This window comes from Mesocricetus auratus, unplaced genomic scaffold, assembly GCF_017639785.1.
Source record: "Mesocricetus auratus isolate SY011 unplaced genomic scaffold, BCM_Maur_2.0 Super-Scaffold_100006, whole genome shotgun sequence".
Classification (NCBI taxonomy): domain Eukaryota; kingdom Metazoa; phylum Chordata; class Mammalia; order Rodentia; family Cricetidae; genus Mesocricetus; species Mesocricetus auratus.
Genome location: NW_024429190.1, coordinates 18,839,153 through 18,863,655, shown reverse-complemented (window position 1 = coordinate 18,863,655; position 24,503 = coordinate 18,839,153). Strand labels below are relative to the sequence as shown.

General features: G+C 42.2%; 1 protein-coding gene and 1 long non-coding RNA gene across 4 annotated transcripts in view; one reads left to right on the top strand and one right to left on the bottom strand.

Moving 5' to 3' along the window:
• Positions 1-24,503, bottom strand: part of LOC110340676 — a 188,005-nt gene that overhangs the window by 99,335 nt on the left and 64,167 nt on the right. For all 3 annotated transcript variants that reach the window (XR_005877718.1, XR_005877719.1, XR_002382483.2), the window contains exons 2-3: positions 16,724-16,870; positions 7,859-7,947 (exon numbers count right to left, since the gene is read on the bottom strand). This is a non-coding gene — a long non-coding RNA (uncharacterized LOC110340676). The remainder of the gene's footprint in view (positions 1-7,858; positions 7,948-16,723; positions 16,871-24,503) is intronic.
• Clnk (cytokine dependent hematopoietic cell linker) overlaps positions 1-24,503 on the top strand; it is a 167,633-nt gene that overhangs the window by 123,215 nt on the left and 19,915 nt on the right. The window contains exons 12-16 of the mRNA XM_040747021.1: positions 9,136-9,163; positions 11,068-11,086; positions 13,604-13,685; positions 16,305-16,345; positions 23,904-24,037. Coding sequence (XP_040602955.1) covers positions 9,136-9,163; positions 11,068-11,086; positions 13,604-13,685; positions 16,305-16,345; positions 23,904-24,037 — 304 coding nt within the window. The remainder of the gene's footprint in view (positions 1-9,135; positions 9,164-11,067; positions 11,087-13,603; positions 13,686-16,304; positions 16,346-23,903; positions 24,038-24,503) is intronic.

The following is a 24,503-nucleotide window of genomic DNA, read 5'->3' as shown; positions in this document are numbered from 1 at the left end:
TGGGGAGGAAATGAGAGATAAGTGAAACAAACAGATCCCCCTCTGTGAATTCCACATCACTGTGGGGGGCAGAGGGGAGCAGGGAGAGCTACTGCTTGTAATGTGTATCCTTTCCTGCCAGCTGCCGGGGTCCTGCCGCTGTCTCTGCCCCCAAATAACACACAAGACACTATATTAATTATAAAGCTGTTGGCCATTTGCTACGGTTTCTTAATGGCTAGCTCTGACTTAATTATTAACCCATAATTACTAATATATATTTTATTATGTCTTATCTTACCGAGGATGCAGCCTCATGCATCCTCTCTTCCCAGAGTTACATGGTGACTCTACTCTTGACTACATTTCCCAGAATCCTCCTCGACTCCTAGTCCTAACTATCTTGCTTCCCTATTGGCCAGCAATGCTTTATTTATCAACCAATCAGACAAACATATACACAGAAGGACTTCCCCCATCAATGTCTACAGGGAAAATAGACTTAGGAACATACGTCTGACTCTTCACCGAAAACACAGAAATGTACAAAAATATAAGTCACTGACAGAACTGCTCTCTTAAGACCTGAACTGTTCATCTCAGAAAATAGGAAATGCCAGAAGGAAAGGAAGACTGAAAGGGGATCTAGAAAACTCCAGAAGCAATCCAGGACATCCCCCTTGCAAACTTCCAGACACATAGCCTAGAGGACATACTCAAGCTTAAACACCCTTCTGCCAAAAACATCATTGCCTTGCTGACAAACAGATCTGTCAGCCTTCCACCAGCAAGGGGAGTGTAGCAGCTGATACTAATCACAAATGTATAGGGAATGTTCCTTCAAGGCAGTGGATTTTCAAGAGTCCCTTATTTTAGAAGGGAGGATGGAGTGTGCCTCTCCTTCCTCTGGCTAAGGATAAATGAGGATTTCTCATGGAAAGCTTGGGTCAGCATACTGCTAGGTAGAATGGTTCCTTAGGAATACTGAAATTCAAGTCATTTTGAGCATCTGTGAAAAACAGTCTTGTGTCTAGTTGTGATAGCGATAATAGATGACTACAATTCTGATTCTTCCCCTTATCCTTGACTGTCCCCTTGTCTTGTTTTTCCTTTATAGACCCATACAAACACCTCAAAGATGCACCCTCTCTTATCTGTCCTCGTGTCCCTTAGCCTAGCTCCTGGGAAAGAACACAGATCTGAACTGTAACTCCCAAATCCATGGTAGAGATTCTGTTTCTTCTGACACAGCACTGTTTTGTATAAGCTTGGGTAGTAAGAGTCTGGATGGAGGAAGTGGGGTGCTGTCAGGCAGGCATTGAAGGTTACAAGTTTCAGACAGCTGTTCTCAACAGTAGGTGACTTTAACCTTGCTCTGAATGAGGAAAGTCTGTGATATCTGGAGAAACTTGGAGTTGTGATCACTTGGAGGAGGCAGGGAGGCTGCATGGCATCCCACAGTGGGATAGCAGAGCCCATCATGAAGGGCAATGGATCATGCCTTAGGATGTCCAGCAACATACTATGTAGACCTTCCCTAAAGCCAATGATAGATAATTAAAAGGTACTGTGTTGCTTCCCACACACCCCACAGGCTAATGTGAGAAATGGCTCCCATGAAGTACTCAATAGCACAGATTAAAGTTATGGGTGTGAATCACAACATGGAATAGTGTTGCTGGAGGTTTTTTGTCCCACCAGGTCCCACTGCCACTTCAGCCGCAAATAAACACACGAATGCTATATTAATTATAAAACTGTTGGCGATGGCTAGGGCTTCTTACTGGTTTGCTCTGTCTTAATTATTAACCCATTTCTATTAATCTAAGTATTTCCACATGGTCTTATCTTATCAGAGGAGGGTCCGGACCTGCCACTCCTTCCTCCCCTCCATGCCCTCTCCTCGCGATCTCTCTCTGCCTACCTTTCCCAGAATTCTCCTCATCTCCTGGCCCCACCTATCTTCCTGTCTCTATTGGCCAAACAGTGTTTTATTCATCAACCAATAAGAGAAGCACATATATAGAAGGAGATCCCCCATCAGAATAGATTTTAGTTTAATCTGTCTGGCCTTGGCATTCTCTCTTCCTATAGTATACCAAGATTCTAGCCAGGCTCATCCAATCCCAAAGGAGAGATTAACCTGTTTCAGGGTCCACATTTCTTGGCACAGTGCCTGATATGGACAGTGATAGATGTTGACTAAGTAAGGAGTTTAGAAGTTGCATCAGCTTCAAAAGACATTCATTGTATCAGCTACGTTTCTGTTGCTGTGATGAACCATCAGGACCAAAAAAGACTGTTTTTTTTTCAACTGTTGTATTTTTTGAGATCATAATATTATTGTATCACTTGTCATTTTGCCTTCCCTTTTCCTCCCTCCAAACCCTCTCATGTATCACTCTGTGCTCTCTGTCAAATGCATGACTTACTTTTTTATTAACTGTTGTTACATTCATATGTGCATATATATATGTGTATATATATATATGTATACATATATAAAACCTGCTGAGTCTGTATAACGTTACTTGCACGTACATTTTTGGGGGCTGACCATTTGTTTTTGGATAACCAATTGCCGCGATCTTCACTGAGGAAGACTGTTTCTCCCATTCTCAGAAGTTCTTAGTTTCCTATAGTTCTTTGGGTAGGGTTGAAGTCACCTGACCACCTCCTCCACTCTGTCATATCTATTGTTATTCTTATTCAGATTATCCTTAGGAAGTCATGATGGTGGGACTTTATGGGTATAACTTCTGATATTCCTAGGAGACACAACCTCACAGCAAACTCCCTGATTCTCTAGCTCTTAGTCTTTTTATCCCTTCTTCTTCAGTGTTCCTGTGCCTTACAAGAGGGGTTTTGTTTGTTTGTTTGCTTGCTTTTTTGGTTTTTTTGTTTGGTTGGTTTTGGGGTTTTTTTTAAGATGTATTTGCTGGGACTGGGCTTCACAACTCTACATTGGTTGTAGTTTTCTGTAATGGTCTCTGTTGCAATGAGATATTTCCTTGGTAAAGGGTTAGGACTACATGTATCTGTGGGTATAAGGACAAATGTTTGGAATGCAGTTAGGGATTGTGATGATTTAGTAAGATGGCAGCAGTAGGTTTTCCTCCAGGATCAATTACTTCACTAGTCCTGGGTAGTTAACTAGGTTTCTAGTGCCAGATATAACATCCCTGTTGTTTTAAGTCCAATTATACAAGATATGTGCACCCTTAGGGTTATTATGCCATGATGGTCATTGATGTGGCTCACAGGTATCATAGCTGGGTAGGACTGTTGGTTGCTTCCCTTTTGGAAGCTTGCACGGCGCCTTCTGATCCCATAAAAGCTAGTCCTCAGAGAGGAGGCATTCAGATCAGTTGCAGCTCAAGAGCCTCTGGGCTATGCATCTGAAGTGCATGGTGTCTTCAGCAGCAGGAACTCCCTTCCACCTCTGAGGGCTAACCAAGGCAACAACCTCTAATATTGCAGGAGCCTCTTGGACATCCCTGACCAATAACTCAAAAGACAGTTTCTCACACCCCGTGCTGGGGTTTTTATTAGATGGTTGTTGGCTCTCGGAGGGAGCACTGCCATCCCAGAATTTGATTTAAACTATATGTGAATTTTTATATGCTGACTTACATGCATTATAGGTATTTGGGGGTAGATAGTTAATAGTATTAACCCTTACTACTTTTTCAGATATCTTTACTGTTGTTTTACCTTTCTCCCTCCTTCCTGCTCTGGTTCTCAATGTCTGGGATAGTGCCCTTGATTTCTGCAGCTGGGCCTGACAGTCTCTGTGCTGACGGGCATTGGTCACAGAGCTTTGAAACATTTCTAACATATTGGATTATTTCATCAAGAGTTTCCTGGGGGCTAAAGAGATGGATTAGCAGTTAAGAACTTGTACTGCTCTTGTATGGGATCCAAGTTCTTTTCCAAGCTCTACATGGTGGTCATAATCACCATTAACTCCAGTCCAGAGAACCTGATGTCATCTTCTGGCTTCTGGGGGCTTCCTGCACTCGTGTGATCTACATAAACTCATGCAGGCAAAATACTCATACATAAAAAACTTAATCATCTATTTTTTAAAAAGGAATTTTCTGAGTGGAAAATTTAATGTTTCCAGGTCTGACATTGTCATGTTATCAGGTCCTGTGTTGATTCCTTGAATTTCTGGGGTCCCTGGAACAGACTTTATATTTACTTCATCATTTTTAGATGTGATAAGAACTGGACAAGATCTTTCAATCACAAATGTTACATGTGATCTCATTGACTACTCCCAGCAGAGCTGAAAAGGACTGTTTTCAAAGGCCGAGGAGAACAGGTGCCCAGGCCAGCAGATGGCACATAGTGTCAGTAAATGTTACATCCATGAATCATTGCAGTTCAGAAAGCAAACCAGGTGGGGGCCTTGATTAGTGCACACAGGCAAAGTTCCAGGGGAAACTGGGACATGGTCATGAACAAGAGGGTTTTACTACAGGAAAAGAGCAGTGCCCTCAAATTCCCTTCCAGTCAGGCCCTCGTGAACAGCCAGACAGCACAACTGATGACTCAGGTCACAGTGAGGTCACTGCTGTGTAAACAGCCCTGGAGCGCTGAGCATCAGTAGGGACTACACAGAATGCTGTGCCTCTCTTTCTAGCAGCTTCCCTGTAAGGCACTTGGGGAAGAGGTGCCCAAAGGCAGAGGCTGTGAGTTCAGCTCCCAGGGCATAAATTGCAGGCCTCCACCATTGCCTTTGCTCACCCTGGACGGTAGGTGTGGTCCCAGCTATTGTCTTTCAAGACCCATTTGTCTCTACCAGCTCTGCCACTCTCTTTCCCAGCCAAGTCTTGACCTCACAAACAATGCTGGGGGGAAGCACTTCAGTGAAGGATGATGTCATGTAGGTCTCCTGTCAATAACCAAACACTAAAGGAGAATTTGGCATTGTGAGGAACACTGGTCGGATATTTTCAACAATCAATGCTACAAAAATGATACTATCCACACACATTGTTTTCTCAAATTGTTTTTTTTCTATTTAAAATAATTTTTCTCAGAAGAGCAACTTACATCCCAACCATAAACAACTACAACACAGCTTTTCAAACAAAAACTTTGAACCCCGAGAGATTTCTTTCTGTTACAAAGATAGCACATGTTGAATAGGCATTTGGGACTTTCTAATGTGCATAGGCAGACCCTCCCCTTGACATAACCTTAAAGAAAACTCAAAGGGGTATAACTTTATGGTAGGGATCCACTGATATTTTCATTCAGCTGTCCACACATCAAACAGCATCTTCCTGAGTATTAATCTACATTTTCATGATCTAATTGCACATGCCAAGAAAGCAACTGTGTGTCTCCAGTCCCTTATGAAGGCTTATGTGTATATTTATTCAGACATGTGGAAGGCAGCAATACTGCATCCCGTAATACTGAAGGCACAGAAATACTGAGTTTGTTGTACCACGATGTGTCATCCAAGCTTCAGTGAACTCAATGGGTTGGATTTGGATGGAGCCAAAGCATAACTTAAATGAAGCAGCTCATATTTAGGACATGAAACTCTTAGGTGACTGGCTAGGGCTTTCCCTTTTTTCCCTACCACACTGGGATCACATCTGTTCAAGGAATCCAGTTCACCACAAAGTATGCTATGATAATTTGGAAAGTAAAAGATATCTTCATGAATATCAAAAAAGCATGGCCCTTTAAAAAAAAGTAAGTGTTGGTTTCAGAGATATACCAATTCATATTTATGAATGGAAACTAAGGACATGAAGGGGTAAATTTGTTGTTTTTATCACCGTCATTATTATATTATTTTACTATATTATTACTATTGTTCTAATATGTATTATTATTATAGCTTTATAAGGCATTGCCATCAGGAGAAACTGGTTGGAAAAGACTAAGCATCTGTCTGAATCATGTCAAACCACACTGGGCATCCTATATCTAATCTCAGAATAGACTGAAACAAATGCAACCATCAGAGTGACCACAGACACGAAGTTTGTCTTAATCTAAACAGATTCATGCATTCTTTATTTCAATAGAACTTTCAACAACCCTCATCTTTACTCTCTAAATTTGGGGTTCAGGGGGAAATTTAGTTAATCAAGGGTGGCAAAGCCTGTAGATGACACAGCAAGGATTCTAACCCAATCCATTCAAAACTAAGCCAAAACTAAACAGTGCTCAAGAAAGTCCACATTTGCAGAAAATAGCAGTATCTTTAAAGGTATACTAAGCACCTGTTTTACCAGGGGGACAAATGTTAGAACTTTCCCTGAATAGTTTGAAGAAGCTTTTTAACTGACCAGCTCTGGCAGCTAGAACACTCGCAGGTATATGTCCAGGGTGACCCACCTGCTCCACACAGAAAGGATTTAGAGAGAGCTGAAGTTCAATTTGTTAACATGAAAGATCCCAAAGCTGACCCATCCTGGAACCCCATTCAACTTCTGAGGTGCATCAGTGATTTACACACTGAGGGCTTTATCTAATGGGACAGCCACTCCACCTGTCCTATAAATATAAATGAAGTCAAGCAAGAGAGTGTATGGAATCTCAGAGAGCAAGATTTGCTTACACACTCAGTGAAATCCACTTAAATATTTGAAAGGCCTTTGTAAACTGAATGTATTTGATTTTTGAATACTGCTCATGCTGACCATGCAGGTTCAAATCCTAGCAAATCAAACTTCTCTTCACGCTTTCTGTAGATCTAATAAAGTCAATATGTTAATTTAGAAAAATTCAGAACATCTCATAGTTCACACTCTTCACAGAGCTGAATGCCAAGAGTACTGTAACTTAAAACTACAATTCTAAAATAACCTCTACAATTTTAAGATGTATTTTTCTTATAGTGTGTGTGTGCGTGTGTGCGTGTGCGTGTGTGTGTGTGTGTGTGTGTGTGTGTGTGTGTCTGCTCGTGTGCATGCATGTGCATCACTTGCATTCAGATTCCTACAGAAACCAGAAGAGAGCATCAGATGAGAACCCCTGGAACTGGAGTTACAGGCAGCTGTGAGCCACCCAATGCTTGTGGGTGCTGAGAACCCAACTTGAGAGCAGCAAACACTCTTAACTACTGTGCAGTCTCTCCGGCCTAAGCTTCTACATTTAAAAAAAATCATTATATGGGGTTATATAAATCAATTTGCATGCATATAATGTACTTTGCACACATCACATCTTAAATTAAGCTAGGCCAACAGTGTCTTTGGCACACCAGAATCTCAAGCATTGAAAAAACTGAGGTTAGCCTCAGTTTAATCACAAAATAAAAAGTATGATATGGATTCTGTTTTCATTATTCCCACTCATCTCTTAGTTTTCATGTGCCCATCCCACAGGAACTGGGTAAGACATTAAGACTGAGAAAGCTTTTTTAGACTTGGGCTCGTGTAGCCCAGGCTGGCCTTGAACTCCTACGCTTCCTGCTTTTGCCACCTAAGCACTGGAATTCCCGGCATGAACCACCATGCCTGGTTTATGTGGCACTGGGGAGCTAACACTCTCAGCAATTGCTTGACCCACCCACTAAGTGGCTTCACTGGTTCCTGCTTTCATAGTTTGACACTATGGATAATGTAGCTATGAACTCCTGTATGCAAGTGTTTGTGTATGGGTTTAATTGTTTTGGACATACCACAAACACACCAATTTCCAAAGTGAGGGAGTGGCTTAGATTTGAGATCAGCAGGTAAGATCATTCTGGCTGCCTGATCCAGCCCAACTCCAAAGGTCTAGATGCACAGCTTCTCACTGGGATTGACAATGCCCTCTTAACCTCCGAGCACTCTCTTCTTTTCACTCCCATACCCAGGTGGGTGGACAATACGTCTTCACCCCACTTCCTCCCTGGGTTACTTACCAATCTGACCAGTGGATGTCACAGATTCATATCTTTACCTCTAGTGGTTCTTCTAGTAACCCTCCAAGATGAATGCTCTTGCTGCCATTCTGTGAGAACAAATTAAAGTTAGAGGTGTGGAGCCCAATTCAACTTGTGAGATACATCTGTGATTTATACAACATTGATAGCTTTATCTAACAAGACAGCCACTCCACTGTCCTACAAATATAAATGAAGTCAAGCAAAAAAGCATATAGAATCTTAGAGAACAAGATTTGCTTACACACTCAGTGAAATCCACTTAAATATTTGAAAGGCCTTTGTAAGATAAACATATTTGATTTTCAAGAACTGCTCATGTTGACCATGCAGGTTCAAATCCCAGCAAGCTAAACCTTCTTCATGCTCAGGAGATAAAGCATTTGACGCACAGCATGAAGATCTGAGTTCAGATCCCCAGCACCCACACACAAAGCCTGCTGTGTCAGCAGATAGGTCTATAATCCCAGAACTGGGGAGACGAGAGAAACAAACAGATTACCCCTCATAGGATGGCCAACCTAGCACAAGACAAGTTGAGAGGAAGACACCAGTTCCAAGCTCTGGCCTCCACATGTGCAAGCACACACGTACACAAACCCCTACACACACACACACCCACACACACACACACACACAAGTACTGGAGGCTTGTTCTTGTTCACATATTATATGCTTGGTGCTTGCTCTACAACTCATCCAGTAACCACGCAGTCAACTCATCCAATAGTTTACACAGTCAGGTGTCCGCATTGAATGCCCTCCTTCCCATTGAGTTTCACAGTTTTCTTCTGTCTCATGTTTTCTCCGTCACCTGCATTCTTCCTCTGACCTTCTTGGGATCTTGGTGCCCCTGACAGCTTTGCACTTAAAACCCCTTTTCTCAAAGTGAAAACCTGAGAGCTTGCTAAGCAGAGGTCCGATGAGCTAATGATACCTGGCGCGGAAGCTCAGGTGTCAGGAAGAAGAGGGGGTGACTCAAGCCCCCCCCTAAAGTGAGAAATGAGTATATTCATGTACCTCCACTCACTAGCTCCCACTGGCTTAGCACTTCTCTGTTCCCTTAGAAAATTACAAGAAAATAGGATGGTTTAGTTTTACAAGACAGTGATGGATTCACACTGGACTATGGGCTGTTAATTTGGCCATGAAAATGTAATCAAAGGTTTATAAGGTTCAGAATGATTTTATCTCGTTCATGATAAATTGCCTTTTATTTAATACCTTTCTCTTCTCTTTTATTTTTTTTCTTGCAGGCAGATCAGCTCAAAAGACTTCAGTGAGGTAAGTAACTTTTGTCTAACACAGGACAAATTTTGTGCATTATCTCTGTAAGAAGCAAGATTTTGATCACTGTAGGCAGCAGGGAGCACAGCGGGCTGTCTTGTTTCTTTGTACTTTTTTTTTTCTGCCTTCCACTAGAACTTGGTGTCAACCCAAAACCAGGATTAGTAAAAACACACATTCTTACATTTTGCCAAGATCTTTCCCTTTTTTTTTTTTTTTTTTTTTTTTTTTGGTCTGAGCTGCAACTGAAGCCCATTCTTCCACTATGAGAGTGATCTATTCCAGCAGAAACTGCAGCCTACCTGTCCTGACTCAAGCTCAAGAGTAACTTCTAGTTCTCCAAGTGGGTGCAGACTGGGTCCCACGTGATCTTCACAAAGCCCTAAGTCATTGGTTCTCAACCTTCCTAATGCTGTGACCCTTTAATACAGCTCCTCATGCTGTGGTGACCCCCAACCATAAAATTATTTTGTTGCTACTTCATAACTGTAACTTTGCTAATGTTATAAATCACAATGTAAATATCTGACATAAGACCCAAGGGGAAGCATGACCCACAGGTTGAGAACCAATGCCCTAAGCAAAGAAAGCCTAGGGAAAAGCTAGCTAGTAGAGCTCCCCCAGCTGGTAGAAGATGGGACTGTGTTTATGGATCCCACCATTCTGATCTGCTCCCAACAGCTGTGACTTTGCCAAAAAAAAAAAAGAGAGAGAAACACTGAAAATAAGTTTCTAATGGTAAAAAAGGAAAAGAAGGAGGAGAGAGAGAGAGAGATGACAAAGAAAACATTTCTAGCTCATTCGACTATGTTTGCTAACAGAAAATAAACTTAACTAAAACAGCTAGAGAGATTTCACTGTGCTTTTCTAGTTATATTTGATTTGGAATTGGAAGCCCTCAAGCAAAACAATCAGCTGGGCTCCAACGAGATAAAGCAACTACCCTCCCAGAAGCAGACTTCTCCTGGCTGTCCAGGTCTCCTTCCCCTTGCCTTTGACAAGTCTGAGAACTCCTGCCGCATCAGGTTGAGCACTTTGAACTGCTGGGGAATATTCAGTGGGGAAACCTTCAAATCACTCGTTCAGAACGGATTCATTACCCTTTACACCTAGCCAATGGATTAGCTTTGATTTGCTATCCATAATACACATGCCCTCATCCCAGAACCCCAGGGATGCTGAGGTCTTTAAAACAAAAAGGGCCTTCAGTTAGCTTCAAACAAGACACAGGATGCCTCTCTAAGCAAATTGTTGCTAAGGGTTTCTTGTCTCCACAGCCAACATGTATCAAGATAGCTGGCCTCAAGGTCAGTTAGTCTCAGGATAACTCTTGGAACCTGGTTACAGGCCCCACCTTGTAACTTATCTAAAACAATGATTCCTAAAATTTCCAGATTTTACAATCCTCTGATATTCTTTCCTTGTGCCCTCAAAGAAAGTATGAGTTTACTCACTACCAGAACATTTTTACTTTTTAAGGTTCCTAAGCCATATCATGACATTTCCATCCCCCCAATTAATGAATTTCTTGTCTAGTTGGTTCCTCGGGGTTTCTCAGCAGAGGCAATGTCTGTAATGGCCTTTGGAAATTATTTGCAGTGAAGTGCTAAATCCACTGTCAAGCTCCCTGCCTCGTCAGAGTTTGAAGGCAGAGCCAGGCACATCTGCAAACCCATCGCAATAGGAGGCCGAGGCAGGAGGATTGTTTGTTTAAGCTGGGACAGAACCTTGGTGTTTATGTAGTCTTTTAGAATATTTGTGGATTTCCTTAAAAGTCGGTACTAATAAAAATGTTCCCCAAACTCTATTTTTAAAAAATTCCCAATACACACAGGTTAATTTTCTGTTAAATTTCCTGTTACCTGAAGTCATTCACCATTATCTTATTTAATTTGATGCAGGTCCTTGGAGCAGAAGAAGGTAACTGCTTACATTGGTTTTCTTGCCTGGGTCCTATCACACTAGATCCTGTGTCTGGGTTAGCACTGTGTGGAAAGTGAGGGTTTAAAGCCTGGGATCTATAAGGAACATGTGTGGTGTAGTCATTCAGATGAATGTAAGACTTCATAGGCTACTCCAACATCCTCTGGTCTAAGGAATCATTAAACTCAGGAGTAGGATAGTACTTTTCTTTATCTACATGCACTAACCAAAAGAAGTCACACTTCTGTCACTTGGGAAATGCATTGCCGTCCCACTGTTCAGAAGAAAATCTTGACTTGACATCTCTTTGAGGCCAGCGTCACCATGTGCATCCTCATACACACACGTGTGCACTCTGTTGGTGTTACTGATACAGACATATGCAGCCCAAAGCTCGTTAAACAAGACACTGAGCAGTAATGTACCTTCAGACTACCTTTGAAACACTGTTCCCCATTACTTTAAAATGGTAAATTATCATTCAAAAGGCCAGCCTCATGGTTCAGAGAGTTAGTAAGACACAACATGGGTCAATGAAGGAGCACAATGGATTGGAATTCTGTGACCTGTCTCCAATTTACAATGTGTCTTCTTTAGGTTTTCTGTGGTTGTGATAAAAACAACTTAGGGAGGAAGGGTTTATTTTGCCTTAAAACTCTCAGATCATGTTCTATTCCCGAGGGAAGTCGGGACAGGAACTCTGACAAGGCAGGAAACTGGAGGCAGGAGCTGATGCAAACGAAGGCCATGAGGAGTGCTGCTTACTGGTTTTCTCCTTATAGTTTGCTCAGCCTGCTTTCTTATAGCACCCAGGACCATCAGTCCAAGGGTGGCACTTCCCACAGTGGACCGGGCCCTCCTACATCTATCATTAATCAAGAACATGCCCCAAAGGTCAATCATGTAGGGGGCATTTTTTCAGCTGAGGTTCCCTCTAGCTTGTGTCAAGTAGAAATAAAACTATGTGAGTCTGAGTTGTATTTTCTCTGTGGATCTCAAGTTCGTTCTATGCATTGAAGATGTTAAAACACTTGGAAGTAGGGCCTACCTAGTCCTGTGAGTTCCAAGAGCCCTGATAGGGAACTGGGGACTTGCTAACAACTAAAACAACTGTGAAGGCAAGTGAAGTTTATGATGAATCTTAATGTACTAAGACATTCAGATAACCTTGTAACAGGCTTTGATGTAGCGATGTGACAACGTGGCATTGCTAAGCTCCAGAGGAGCAGAGTATATGCAATGTGAGTCTCACGTCAGGTTATATGCAATGTCCTTCATACGTATCAATGGCTGGTTAAAAATCCATCCATGGGTGGAAAGCAGGACAGTAACGGCATGCTAACTAACTCCAGTGTGGAGGCATGACTGAACTTGGTTATTTTTTCTAGTGATTTCTGTGCTTAAACATTCTAGCCAAAACCAACCTGAGGAGGGGATTTAGCTCACTCTTTAAGGTCACATTCACTCACTGAGCAAAATCAGGACAAGAAAGAAAGATAGGAACCTGGAAGCAAGAATCATGGAAGGATGCTGCCTGCGACCCCCTCCCAGGCTGGTGCTTAGCTAGCTTTTCTAGATAGCTCAGGCACACCTGCCTGGTGGTGCTTCTGCCCACAGTGGGCACCTGCATTGATTAATAATCAATATAATCCCCCAATGACATGAATATAGGCTCATCTGATCTGGGCAATTCCTCAATTGAGGCTCTTCCTTAAGATTACTGAAGGATGTGTAAAGTTGACAGATTTATCTAAGACAATGATCAAGGAGGAAACAATGAGGAAATGGATCCCAGTTTGTTACCATCTGGTAACTGCTGGCCTACATCAGAACCTTGGAAGCTCCCCTGCTCTGTCACAAGATGGGATGAGAACACAGTGGCTTGTATGGGCACTTGGCATCCCTAGACCCTGCTGCTCCCACAGCAGCCCTTTGGCTTCACACTCTCCTCATCAGGATGTCATTCACCAGTCAACCCTCACATTAGCCACACAAGGTCAACCCTGTACCCTAAAGCATGCTACACTTTCTTTATGTCACTCATTCTGTGCAGACGTTTTTCCTGCTCTGCTTGCTTGCTGTCTTCTTTGATTTAGTCACTCCCCACTGAAACTCCATATGCTAGCACAGAACCCATTCCCTAAGTGATACACAAAGACTCACTGAATCATATAAAGAAACCAACAAATGAATGACTGGGTGTATGGGTGCATGATAAAGCCAGTCTTTTAAAATTAATTCATCTATAATAACCCCTAAAGGGCCTTCTTATGAAATATTCTGTATTACTGGGAAAATACAGTCATGTGTGCTCTAGATTGTAAACAATCCATGCAATTTTTACAACTTCCAGAAGGGAGCACTCCTGGGGTGTGGGGCTATAGACTATATGAGCTTCTTAAAGCCCCCTAATGATAATGAGAGTACTCAAATTATAGCCATCACAGGGTATTCCCCCAAAGCCCTCAATTGTATTCATTGTGCAATATGAACCAAGTATGTCATACTTTCCAGGATCTCATCACCGGGCAAAGCCAAGACCTTCTCACCCATCACAACACCAAAACACTCAGAAGAGTCCACCTGCCAACACCAGGTAAGAAGGCAGGAATACCTATTAATTCTCACATCAGCAGAAATGTGACTCACAAGACTTCTAAGAAATGGGAAATGTTAGACCGTCTACTCTTAAGCCCAGTGATAGGTCTCAAGGAAAACAAGGTCATCTCCATGTGCCATAGAATCTAATAATGTCTTCCTGCTATTTATAAATGATTGGCTCTTACAGGCAACAGAGGGGTGTAAAAACTTAAATATTAACTGAATGTGGTAGATGCTGATCAAATTTTCAGCAGGTCATCTCTAGCTTTTCTCAGCTCACGACTGCATCAAATCCCACAGACACATTTGAACTGTATAGGTGAGCAGATGTTGAGAATGCTACTTTGGATGATGTAATCACATGATCAGTTGATTGTGACATCGTCAGTTTCACTGAGGAGTTGAAGAATCAAAGGTGGTTCCTTGATCGAGGTCACTTGAAAAAATGGGTAGTGACTTTCTCAAAATGGAGAACCTGTTAAGTTAGGACTCTGAGTTGCTGCTATGCAACCCTAGCTAATGGCTGTGACCTCAGTTCCCGGCCCGCTCCATTACATACTACATCCTCATCAAATGTCCTCCATCCACCCCACTCCCCCTCTCAGAAGTACATTTTCACATCTATCTTCTGTCTACTTTCTTCATAGTTACTTCCCCATAGTCATTCTCTCCCTGCGTGGAAAAGTTATTTCCATCCATCACACCCAAAGTTAGAGCCACACTGAATCCAGAATATCACTTCATTCATTCCTCAGATGGTAAACATGAAGTCCAGAGTTCCTTGACCACTGAAGTTAAGGGAAACTCCAAAGCCCTAGCTTCTGCTGCTACAACAACTTGATTCCAGCAACACTGCCCATAGTCATGGCTCTCCTCATGCATGCCCATAGTTGAGATGGTACCTTGACTTATAATAGTTAGTGTGAGTGTCCACAACTCTTGCCTGTCTATTAAAATAGCCTTCTATTGACACCAAGAGCATCCACCCCATCCCATTCCCTATGAGATTACTTCTTGGGCTCTTACAGAATAGCCTACGGTTTCTCAGCTCTGAACCTTCCCACAGTGCTATACCACCTTCCTGGAATGTGCTTCCCCATCCTTTACAATCACAGCAATTCTACATGTGTGACCCCACAGTAGCTGACATTGTATACTTTTCCTGGGACACCTGTCAGGTCCATTAGGATTCTCCACAGCCATGTCTTCCTTGCATAAACTGCTTCCCACTAAAGCAGAAACCAGGTGTCTCCTTCATTTAGTATTCCCCCCAAGCACAGGCTCATTTGAAAGTGCTGAACACATTTATTAGATGAGTCATCACTTTTATGTCAGCTTTAGTTGTTTTAAAATTTTGTGTCTATCCTTATGAACTATGTGCTTGGTACCTAAAACATTGTGGAAGGACACTCCACCTCTCTTAGCATTCCCTACAAATTCTTTGAAATCAGAGAGCAAGTTTGTGACTCATTTTTTCCCTCAGCCACCTAACAGAAATGATATATTGGCTCCTTGTAAGGGGACACCAGTTTTAATAGTCAAGAGCGTAGATGTCAGAAGTGTAACCAGTGATGGTGGCAGTGTCTGGTTCTCAGATAACCTGCAAGAATTTTCAATTATAAAGCCAGCTGCAAGGTCCTTGGGCTTCTGTGGGGACAACAAAAAGCAGATACTTCCTCAGTTGATTTCACTGGTGCTAGGAAAAGGTCAAGTTGCTTTTAATTAGACCAGAGGCTTCCGTCAATAGCACAATCCTTGGCTCATGTAATTAGATGGAATTCTATTAGCACCTGGAGCTTACACTGACGTTGATAATAACACAAAGTGAAGGAGAAAATTAAAGTGAGGTGCAAAGTGTAGATGTGGGTAGGCAGTCCTGGTCACACCACCTTTGTGATTAGAAATGCACATTGCTGTTGTGGTTACCTTGTATTATATTTCTGTGGAGTTCCTTGGGATTCTGCCTAACTTTCGCATCCAGTTCACGTTTTCAAAAGGCATGAGTTTCTATGCTTCTCCTCCTATTCATAGCTGACTCTCAACTGATAGACGTTCTATAGAATATGAGCCACAAAGGGAGGAGCTTAGCCCAACCTCAACTTGATATGCCATGCTTTGTTGACACCCATGGGAGGCCTGCTCCTTTCTGAACAGAAACAGAAAAGGAATGGATGGGAGGGCAGAGGGGAGGTGGGGGATGCGAGGAGAGGAGGGAGGGTAAACTTTGTTCAGGATTTAAAATAAATGAAAAAATAATTAACAAAAAATAAATTCTAAAAAAAAAAAGAATATGAGCCCCAAACACACTGATGCTAGTGTTCGTGTGTGTAACTAAAAGGCAAGACCAAACTCAGCTTATCAAAGCAAAGAGAGATGGCATGTTCTCCCAGAGATGACAAGGGGAAATAATATGTCCACCAGTCCCTTAGTTCCATGTCTAATGCTTGCCACATTTAAGAGAGGAGAGGAAAAGCCAATCACTACTGTTTTAGAGACTATTCTTCAAGAGAATTCAGCAAAATATGCATACCTTATAAATGTCACCTTAAGACGTTGCCGTTGATTTTTGTCTGTCACAAGAATGCCAACATACTAATTCTGATATTTTCTTTAGCTTCCCCTACATGCCAGCAAAGCACAGTGTACATGTCAGAGGTAAGGGCACTGTAAGAATCGTGATATAAACAGGTAAGCCGAGAGTCCTATACAGTGACTCAATGTTTGGGAACTGGAGCCACTGAGCTGATGTGTACAGTTGTGATTGTCTCATCTTCAGCAAGTAATTGTGTTCCCTTTGTGTTAAAGCTACATAACAACTTAATTTTTATTTGAATTCATGATGAAACAATCCTCTTATAAGCATTATTTTTGCAAACCATAATAGTGACATCTTTCTAGAAGTACAATAGGCTCAGCTCTTTCTGAAAGAGAAATATCCAGGTCTCAAGCTGTGCGTCTCTTTAGCTGCCTCAGATGATTTTTTGCACAGTAGACATAGCAGTTAGCTATTAAACTGATAAGAACATACTACACCTGGTCTTCCTCAGAAGTGGGGTGAATTCACACATCAGTCACTAACAGTTCATGAGTGCACTGTGCTCTCCATCATCTCCAACAGCTGCAGACAATTTTTCCCCAACACACTGGGTGTAATGTATATTTATCTTAAGAAATAGAAATCTGTAAAATGAAAAAAGTGACCTGGTTAACTTAAATGACCACTCTTACTGATCCCGACGTAAGACTTGGAAAGCTAACATCTCTTCATGAAGCAGAATAGAAACACAGCCCGGCACCCGCCAGGGGGCTCAGCATTGTCAGTGTCTTTTGTCTCAGCTATTTCTGCCATGTGCATTCCCCTCTTGGTTACTCTGTGTGCCGGGGCAATGCTGCGTTCACGTCTCTCGCTGATCCAGAAAAGCATATCTGGGGCTGAGAAGAGCAGACTCCCCGGGGTACAGTGGAGGGGGTGAGAACTCCACTGCCCTGACCCCAGCTCTGCCTGGCTCTCTTCAGCGGGGCCACTGAAGTCTAGTTGACTCTTTGAACTTCGATCTTCCACTGTCAGAAAGTAAATAAAAGCTCCTCTATTAGTATCAGTACAATATGCACACATCCAGCCTCCTACTCGACACTCTCCGGTCTTAATACCCTTCCTTCTTTTCTTTCTTCCCCCATTTCCCCTTCCCCAAATGACATCAGAGAGCCTCAGAGACACCAGACTGCTTCCCATCAGGCCTCATTTCACTTTTGCCCTGCACTGAAATAGTAAGGCCCAGATGATAATTTATTTTTTCAATGCATACAATGATACTGGGACTCTCTCCAAACAGGGATTCCACTCATTCATACACCCACTTCTTCAGAAAAGGTAGTCCAGGGTTGTCTTAAATTCACTCTGTAGCCTAAGCTGACCTTGAACTCCTGATCCTCCTGTTTTTACCTCCCCAAAATTGGTATTACAGGTATGCCACACAGCTGACTTGAGTGGTCAAGAGAGCTGGGATTAATTCACAGCCTCCTTCCATTCCTAGGGCTCAAATGTCAGCATCAGGGGTGCTGAAGGCTCAGATTTAGGCATGTAAAGCTGGCTGGGAGTATCCATCTGGAGAGTACCTGGGGTAAACAGGGATGGAAAGGGCTTGATTTGTGGGTTTTGAAAGTGTGCTTCAAGGTTAGATAGAATCATAACTCAGACCAGATTGGCAGGCCTCTGTCTCAAAGACAAAAGCATGTGCAGATACAAGGCAAAGCAAGCATAGGTTGTAAACACAGTGTTAAGGGAATGGACATCACCACCAGGAGTCCAGCCAGTCATTTGTGTCCTGAACCCATCACAGAGGAAGTTAGACTTATTTAGAAAACCTAGAGGGGACGGAGGAGATGTTTTGCCTCCATTATTTTCTCTTTCCATCAACAAGCACCCACCAAATGCATCATCAGTACTCAAAATGTGGCCACTCTGTAAAGATGCAGAGACAGCCCTATCTTTCCAAAGACCAGTGCTTCTCCATCGGCTTACTAAGCAAATATTCATTCTGCTGAGAGGAAGTTCATTGGTCAGACTTAGCAATGTGTCATGTGCAGAAGACAATGTGTCATCTGCACTCATAGATTGCCAGTATAGTGGAGCTCAGCCCCACACAAGGACTCATACAGATGCTTTAAGGGTGAGCTTTCATATAGAATAGTGAGGTCCACATCTCTGTAGATGCTGATGTCATTATTCTTATAAATAGAAAAAGAATCTTGGACAGGTTTAGTTTCTGGGTAGTTTACTTACAGATAAGCACAATGGGCCCAATGTATTGATAAGTTAACTCTAGATAAACTATAAAGAATCCCAGTGAACAAATCATATGTGTGTTTTACATGCACAAACTAGAAGAGGGTTCAAAAACATCTTATTATACACCAAGATAGTAACAATATTGTTCTTTAGATTTGGAAGTATGGACGATTGTGTGTATGTGTGTGTGTGTCTGTCTGTCTGTATTTAGTCTTGTTTTGTTCTGCTTTCTTTTGGAAAACATACATCTGGCCTTTCTTTCCTATAAAGCAAATTTTTAATTATATATAAATATAAGTTAAAATCTTCTGATAAGCACTGACATACATAATGCCTGATTTTAAACGTTGTACTGTAAGTGACAACAGACTGATATGAGGCTCTCTCTCTCTTTGGTAATATTGAGCACACAAGTTAGCATCCAGGGACTGATCCCAAGGGTCAGAGTTTTGCTGAGACACACAGCTACAGAAGAATTTTAAAGCAACTGGGCAGTGGTGGCGCACACCTTTAATTCAAACACCCAGGAGGCAGAGGCAGGCAGATCTCTGTAAGGCCAGCCTGGTCTATAGAGCAAGTTCCAGGACAAGCTCCAAAGCTACACAGAAAAACCCTGTCTCAGAAAAAAGGAGAGAGAGAGAGAGAGAGAGAGAGAGAGAGAGAGAGAGAGAGAGAGAGAGAGAGAGAGAGAGAGAGAGATTATCAGGCTGTTTTGCTTCTTGGGGTGTCAGCTGCCCACCCTAAAATTTCGACTGACCTTTCGCCAATCTCTCCATTGCTGTCACCCTAACTTTTCCGGGCTTCATAAGAGTGATCAGCCTCAAATGCAATGTCTCATATAAGAAGCTTTGGAAGCTCAGTTGCTTTCATTCTGAGGGAGTAGAGCCTGCGATGTGCTGGGATACAGACAGCATGCTCAGAACTGTTCATTTATTCATTCATCATCCCACACAGATCCAAACCAGCCGCTTCAGAAGAAAACTGTGTAGCAAATTTGCTGTTGTTTCATTTTGCTAGTTCTGTGAACAGACTACAAATGCATAATTATTTCCAAATGCTCTTTTTAAAAATAGGACTTTTTAAATATTTAAGCAAGGCATACAGGGTTGAACGATAATGAATCAGTTGCCATAATATCATAAAAATTTCATAATCCCCGAACTCTATTGGGCACAAAGCACAAACTGAGTAATAAGAAATGCTGATAGTGCTGATTTCCCTCTCAAGTTTGCTCTTACTGCTTCCAGTCACAGAGGAAAGACACACACCCCTGCATTCTGCTCTAGGATAACTCACAAGAAAGTTTTTAAGCCAATGTCCTTCTCACGAATAGAGGCCTATAGGTTTGCTCTTAGGACTGCTGGGTATGTGATCCCCATCTTTTGCATGTGATTTCTCTGTGCCCTTAGCCTCTGGATATGTGATTACCACACTTGTGTTTTAAGTTTAAAACATTTAAAGTTAAAAAAAAAAACACTTAGGTTTTTAAGCCAATTTAAGTGCTCTGTTTCCATGTTTGATGTCTGTTGTGAATGCCAAAATTTGGGTCTACTTTTGTGTTGGCTGCTCAACTTTTCACTAATGTTTTGGTTTTCTTCCTGCTTGTGTTAAGTCCACCTCTCCTTTACTCCCCATGTTCCCCCGTTGTCTGGGAGGTATACTTCTCAAGATTATTCTCCTCTTGGTTACTCAGCATTGTAAAAAGAGAAATGTTTAAAATAGCAGAAAGTCACATTCTCTTTCTAAACAGTCTCAAAAAGCAAAAACAGTTTATCAGTATAGATTCTACACCATTTCAAAGTTAAGTTTTATTATTTGTCAACTGACATTTTAGGAAGGAAATCTTTAGCTTTCCTCTTGCTCTTAAGATCATAAATTGGTGGGTGAAATTAACTTTATTATAAATGCATTTAGATTCTAGATGGTCGGTCTTCCCCTTAGGTCTTGGTAGTCCCAGCTTTTTGGCAGGAGAACCGCAAATGCAAGGCTTTCCTGGAATACACAGTGAGTTCACAGCCAACCTATGCAACTTAATAAGCCCCCATTTCAGAAAAAGAAAAAGAAAACTAAAGAGTGTTCTAGACTGTTCTAGGGACATAGCCTAGTGGTCCATCTCTTGCTTAGCATGCACACGGCTCTGAGTCCAATTCCTATTAAACACAAACACACACATTCTTGGGCTCAATAAAAATCATAATCACTGGCACAATACTGTTTGTTCTTAGTAAATACTTGCTGAAACTTCATTTCATCTTAACAAACTTTGGGTCTAAAGTAACTCACACCCCTGAGGTTCTTGATCGGCTGCTAACCAGGATGACAGCTTGGTTGTGCCTCTGAGACTGTGGAAGGCTATATGCTTACAATGCTGACATGAGGAGAATCACATCACTTCCAGTTTATATGTGCTCTCCCCCCCCTCTCCCTCCCTCCCTCCCTCTCCCTCTTTCTCTCTCTCTCTCTCTCTCTCCCTCCCTCCCTCCCTCCCTCCCTCCCTCCCTCCCTCCCTCCCTCTCTCTCTCTCTCTCTCTCTCTCTCTCTCTCTCTCTCTCTCTCTCTGGAATCCTACTATGTAGTATGTAGCCCAGGGTGGCCTAGAGCTCTTTACGTAGACTAGGCTGACCTCAAAAAACTCAAAGAGAAATCTGCGTAGCTCTGGCCTCCCAAGTGCTGGATTTAAAAGTATATGCCACCACATCTGGTTTATATGTTACCTTTGCCTGGCATTTTACTTACATAGTGTTTGTATAATCTTATGATTTTATATTTTTTAGACATTCCTACCTTAAATTACTAACATATTCACAAATTTCTTAGCTGTGCTTGGCTCACCTCCTGATACCACATGTCATCCTTCCAAGCTAAATGTCAAAACTGTCAAAACCCCCATCCTTGATTTCTATTTACAAGAATAACATGTGGTGGAAATGTTTCATTTTGGTTGAAGCATGTAGAAAAAAACACCATATCAAAATTTGACAAATGGTAGTATTTTAATGCTTAGGTGCCAGGTAAAATGGACTGACTTATTTTGCAACTCAATTCACTTCTTACCCAGGCATGGCAAATTGTAGCATCAACACATGGGTCAGTTAGAAATAATAGTTCACAGACATGATCTAGACTTTCAGTGGTAACATATAAGTCACATTTCCCCCTCTCTAACAGAATTCTTGAGGAAAAAAATACAAAAAAAAAAACTAAAGGAGCTAAGATTTCCTTTGACTTGTAACTTCAAATCCATGATTGCTAGACTCCATCACTTTTGAGGTTGAGGCAAGGTCAAACATCATACAGAATGTGACAGAGCAAAGCTGCTCATGGGTACCAGGAAACAGACTGAGTAAAGTCCTGGGATAGGATAAATCCCTCGAAGGCATTCTTCCTGTTACCCAATTCCTCCAACTAGGACCACCCCTTAACAATCAATGAATTCATCAGTAAATTAACCTATGAAGGGGTTAGAGCCCTCATGAACCAATCACCTCTTGACAGTACTACCATTGGGGATGTGCAATGCACATCCTTGACATAGATAGCCTAACATGCTTGTGTCAGTCAGACATGCTGCAGTGTGACAGTACATTTGTGTTTATGTTTTTCATCTCTATCCATAGTTGCCTGGCCCTGTTGCCTTGGGCCTATGATATAGCAGAGCATCATGGTAAGGAGTGTATGATGGGAACAAGGCTACTCAGTTCCAGTGTGGGGCCCTAATATCCCCTTCAAGAGCACATCCCCACGGATATACTACACCTAGGGTTCATCTCCTAAAGTATCTACCACCTCTCGAGAGCATCCCATGCTGTGGATCAAAACTTCAGCACACATGCTTTGGGGATCCAATTACCATGCCAACCACGACGATGTGTCATTATATAATATACTTATATTTGCAAGCAGTACCACCAATCTCATGAGAAAAGTCGATCAGAACACTGTTGTGTTAGATGCACATTCCCCAGCTTCCAATTTGCACCTTTGTGCTTTAAATTTATGATTGGCAACAAATACTATTTATTCCCTTGCATTATTCATTTTAAACGTGGATGCCAAACATCCAAGTCTGAATTACCATGGCTTCTCTACCAGCTGCTATTCCAGGTTAAGAAGAAATCATATTTTAGTTTTCTTAGCTTACACTTGGAGTTTCTTAATGGTATTTCCCAAGCTAGGAATGATCATGGTAGGCTTAAGAAACTGAGCAGAGTTCATTACGGTCTGGATGGAGCAGTTAATGTGGGAAGGATGAGGCAAGGACAAAGAAATAAGAAGACATGGAATTTGGAGCCTTAAAAACAGAAGATGGGGGGTTGGAGAGGTGGCTCAATGGTTAAGAGTGCTGGCTGCTCTTCCAGAGGACCCAGGTTCAGTTCTCAGCACCCACAGTGGCAGCTTATAACTGTCGGCAACTCCAGTTCCAGAGAAATCTAACACCCTCACACAGACAACTCACCTAATGTAAAAATAAATTAGTAGTAGTAGTAGTAGTGGTAGTAGTGGTAGTAGTAGTAGTAGTAGTAGTAGTAGTAGTAGTAGTAGTAGTAGTAGTAGTTTTTCCAGACAGAGTCTCTCTGTAGCCTTGACTGTCCTGGAACTTGCTCTGTAGACCAGGCTGTCCTTGAACTCACAGAGATCTGCCTGCATATGCTTTCCAAGTGCTGGGATTAAAGGCCTGCACCACCACCTACAGCTAAATAAATTATTTAAACACACAAACAAAAAATGATGAGAGACTTTTTTTTATTTGAGGGAGGATAATCATGAAAAGACTTTTAACCAGGATGAGTAGCTATGTCTCTGTTTCTCTCTCTCTCTCTCTCTCTCTCTCTCTCTCTCTCTCTCTCTCTCTCTCTCTCTCTTTCTCGTGTGTGTGTGTGTGTGTGTGTGTGTGTGTGTGTGATGTATGTATGTGTGTAGGCCCACACAGAGGTCAAAGGACAACTTTGGGTTTGGTCCTAACCTTCCACCTTATTTAACACAAGGACTTTGAGGGTTTTTTTCCTAATGTAGTCTGTCAGGTGAGTTAGCCTGAAAGCCTCTGTGTATTTTCCTATCTCTGTCTACCATTTCCTTGTAGTAATGCTGGAATTACAGCTCTCACTAGCATCTGGCCTTTACATGGGTTCTGAGGATTTGAACACAGCTCATCACACTTGTGAGGCAAACTCTCCTTACCCACTGAGCCAGCCACACAATTATAGTTTTGGAAAATTACTCCAGGTTCCCAGTGGAGAGAGAGTGGCCAGCGTGGATGTGGGAGTAAGGGAGTAATTCGGAGAGCACTGTGGTCCATGGTGAGAGGGTGTTGTCTCGACTACAAGGATGGCCAGAGGCAGGCAGAAGTGATGGGCCCATCTTTCTGTTGGAAGGAGACAGGCAAAGACAGCAATGGGATTTCATTTAAGTGTAATCTCTTCTCAGACCATACAGGCACCATGCAACGCCGTCCTCCTCAGAGATGCCAAGCTGCAGCCAGTCACAGCACACATGATTGTGTGCTGCCCTACGAAAACACAAACTCGGAGAAACCTGGCCTCACCAAGCTTGATGAGAAGGTGAGGTGGGAACTCCTGGAAGTCCTCTAGCTGTCCTTGGCATCCAGTGTGAGCTTGCTGGGAAAGCCCAAAGCTGATCATTGTGGTTGCCATTAATTATTTTCCCATATAATGACAAATCCGTGGGGCTTAATGTTTCTAAAATGTTTTGTTGTCTCATAAGTTTCACTAGATGTTTAACTTGCGTGTTTTACAGATTCTCAGAATGTTCTGTTCCTTAATTCCAGGAGGTAGGAGGGCAGGGTTGAGAGAGATTTAGACTTTATTTGTTAAGTTTCATGGATGATTAACTGGAATTTGAATACGAGAATTCATTTTCCATCAAAAGATTTACAAGTCACATTTCAACTTCATTTGAGCCTGGCCGCCATTTCCTGAGCATTGATTATATGTATCAGACAGCGTGAGGAGTACAGACCCCTGACACAGAAGAGAGTTGGAAACAACTAATAAGTGGCTTCGTTTG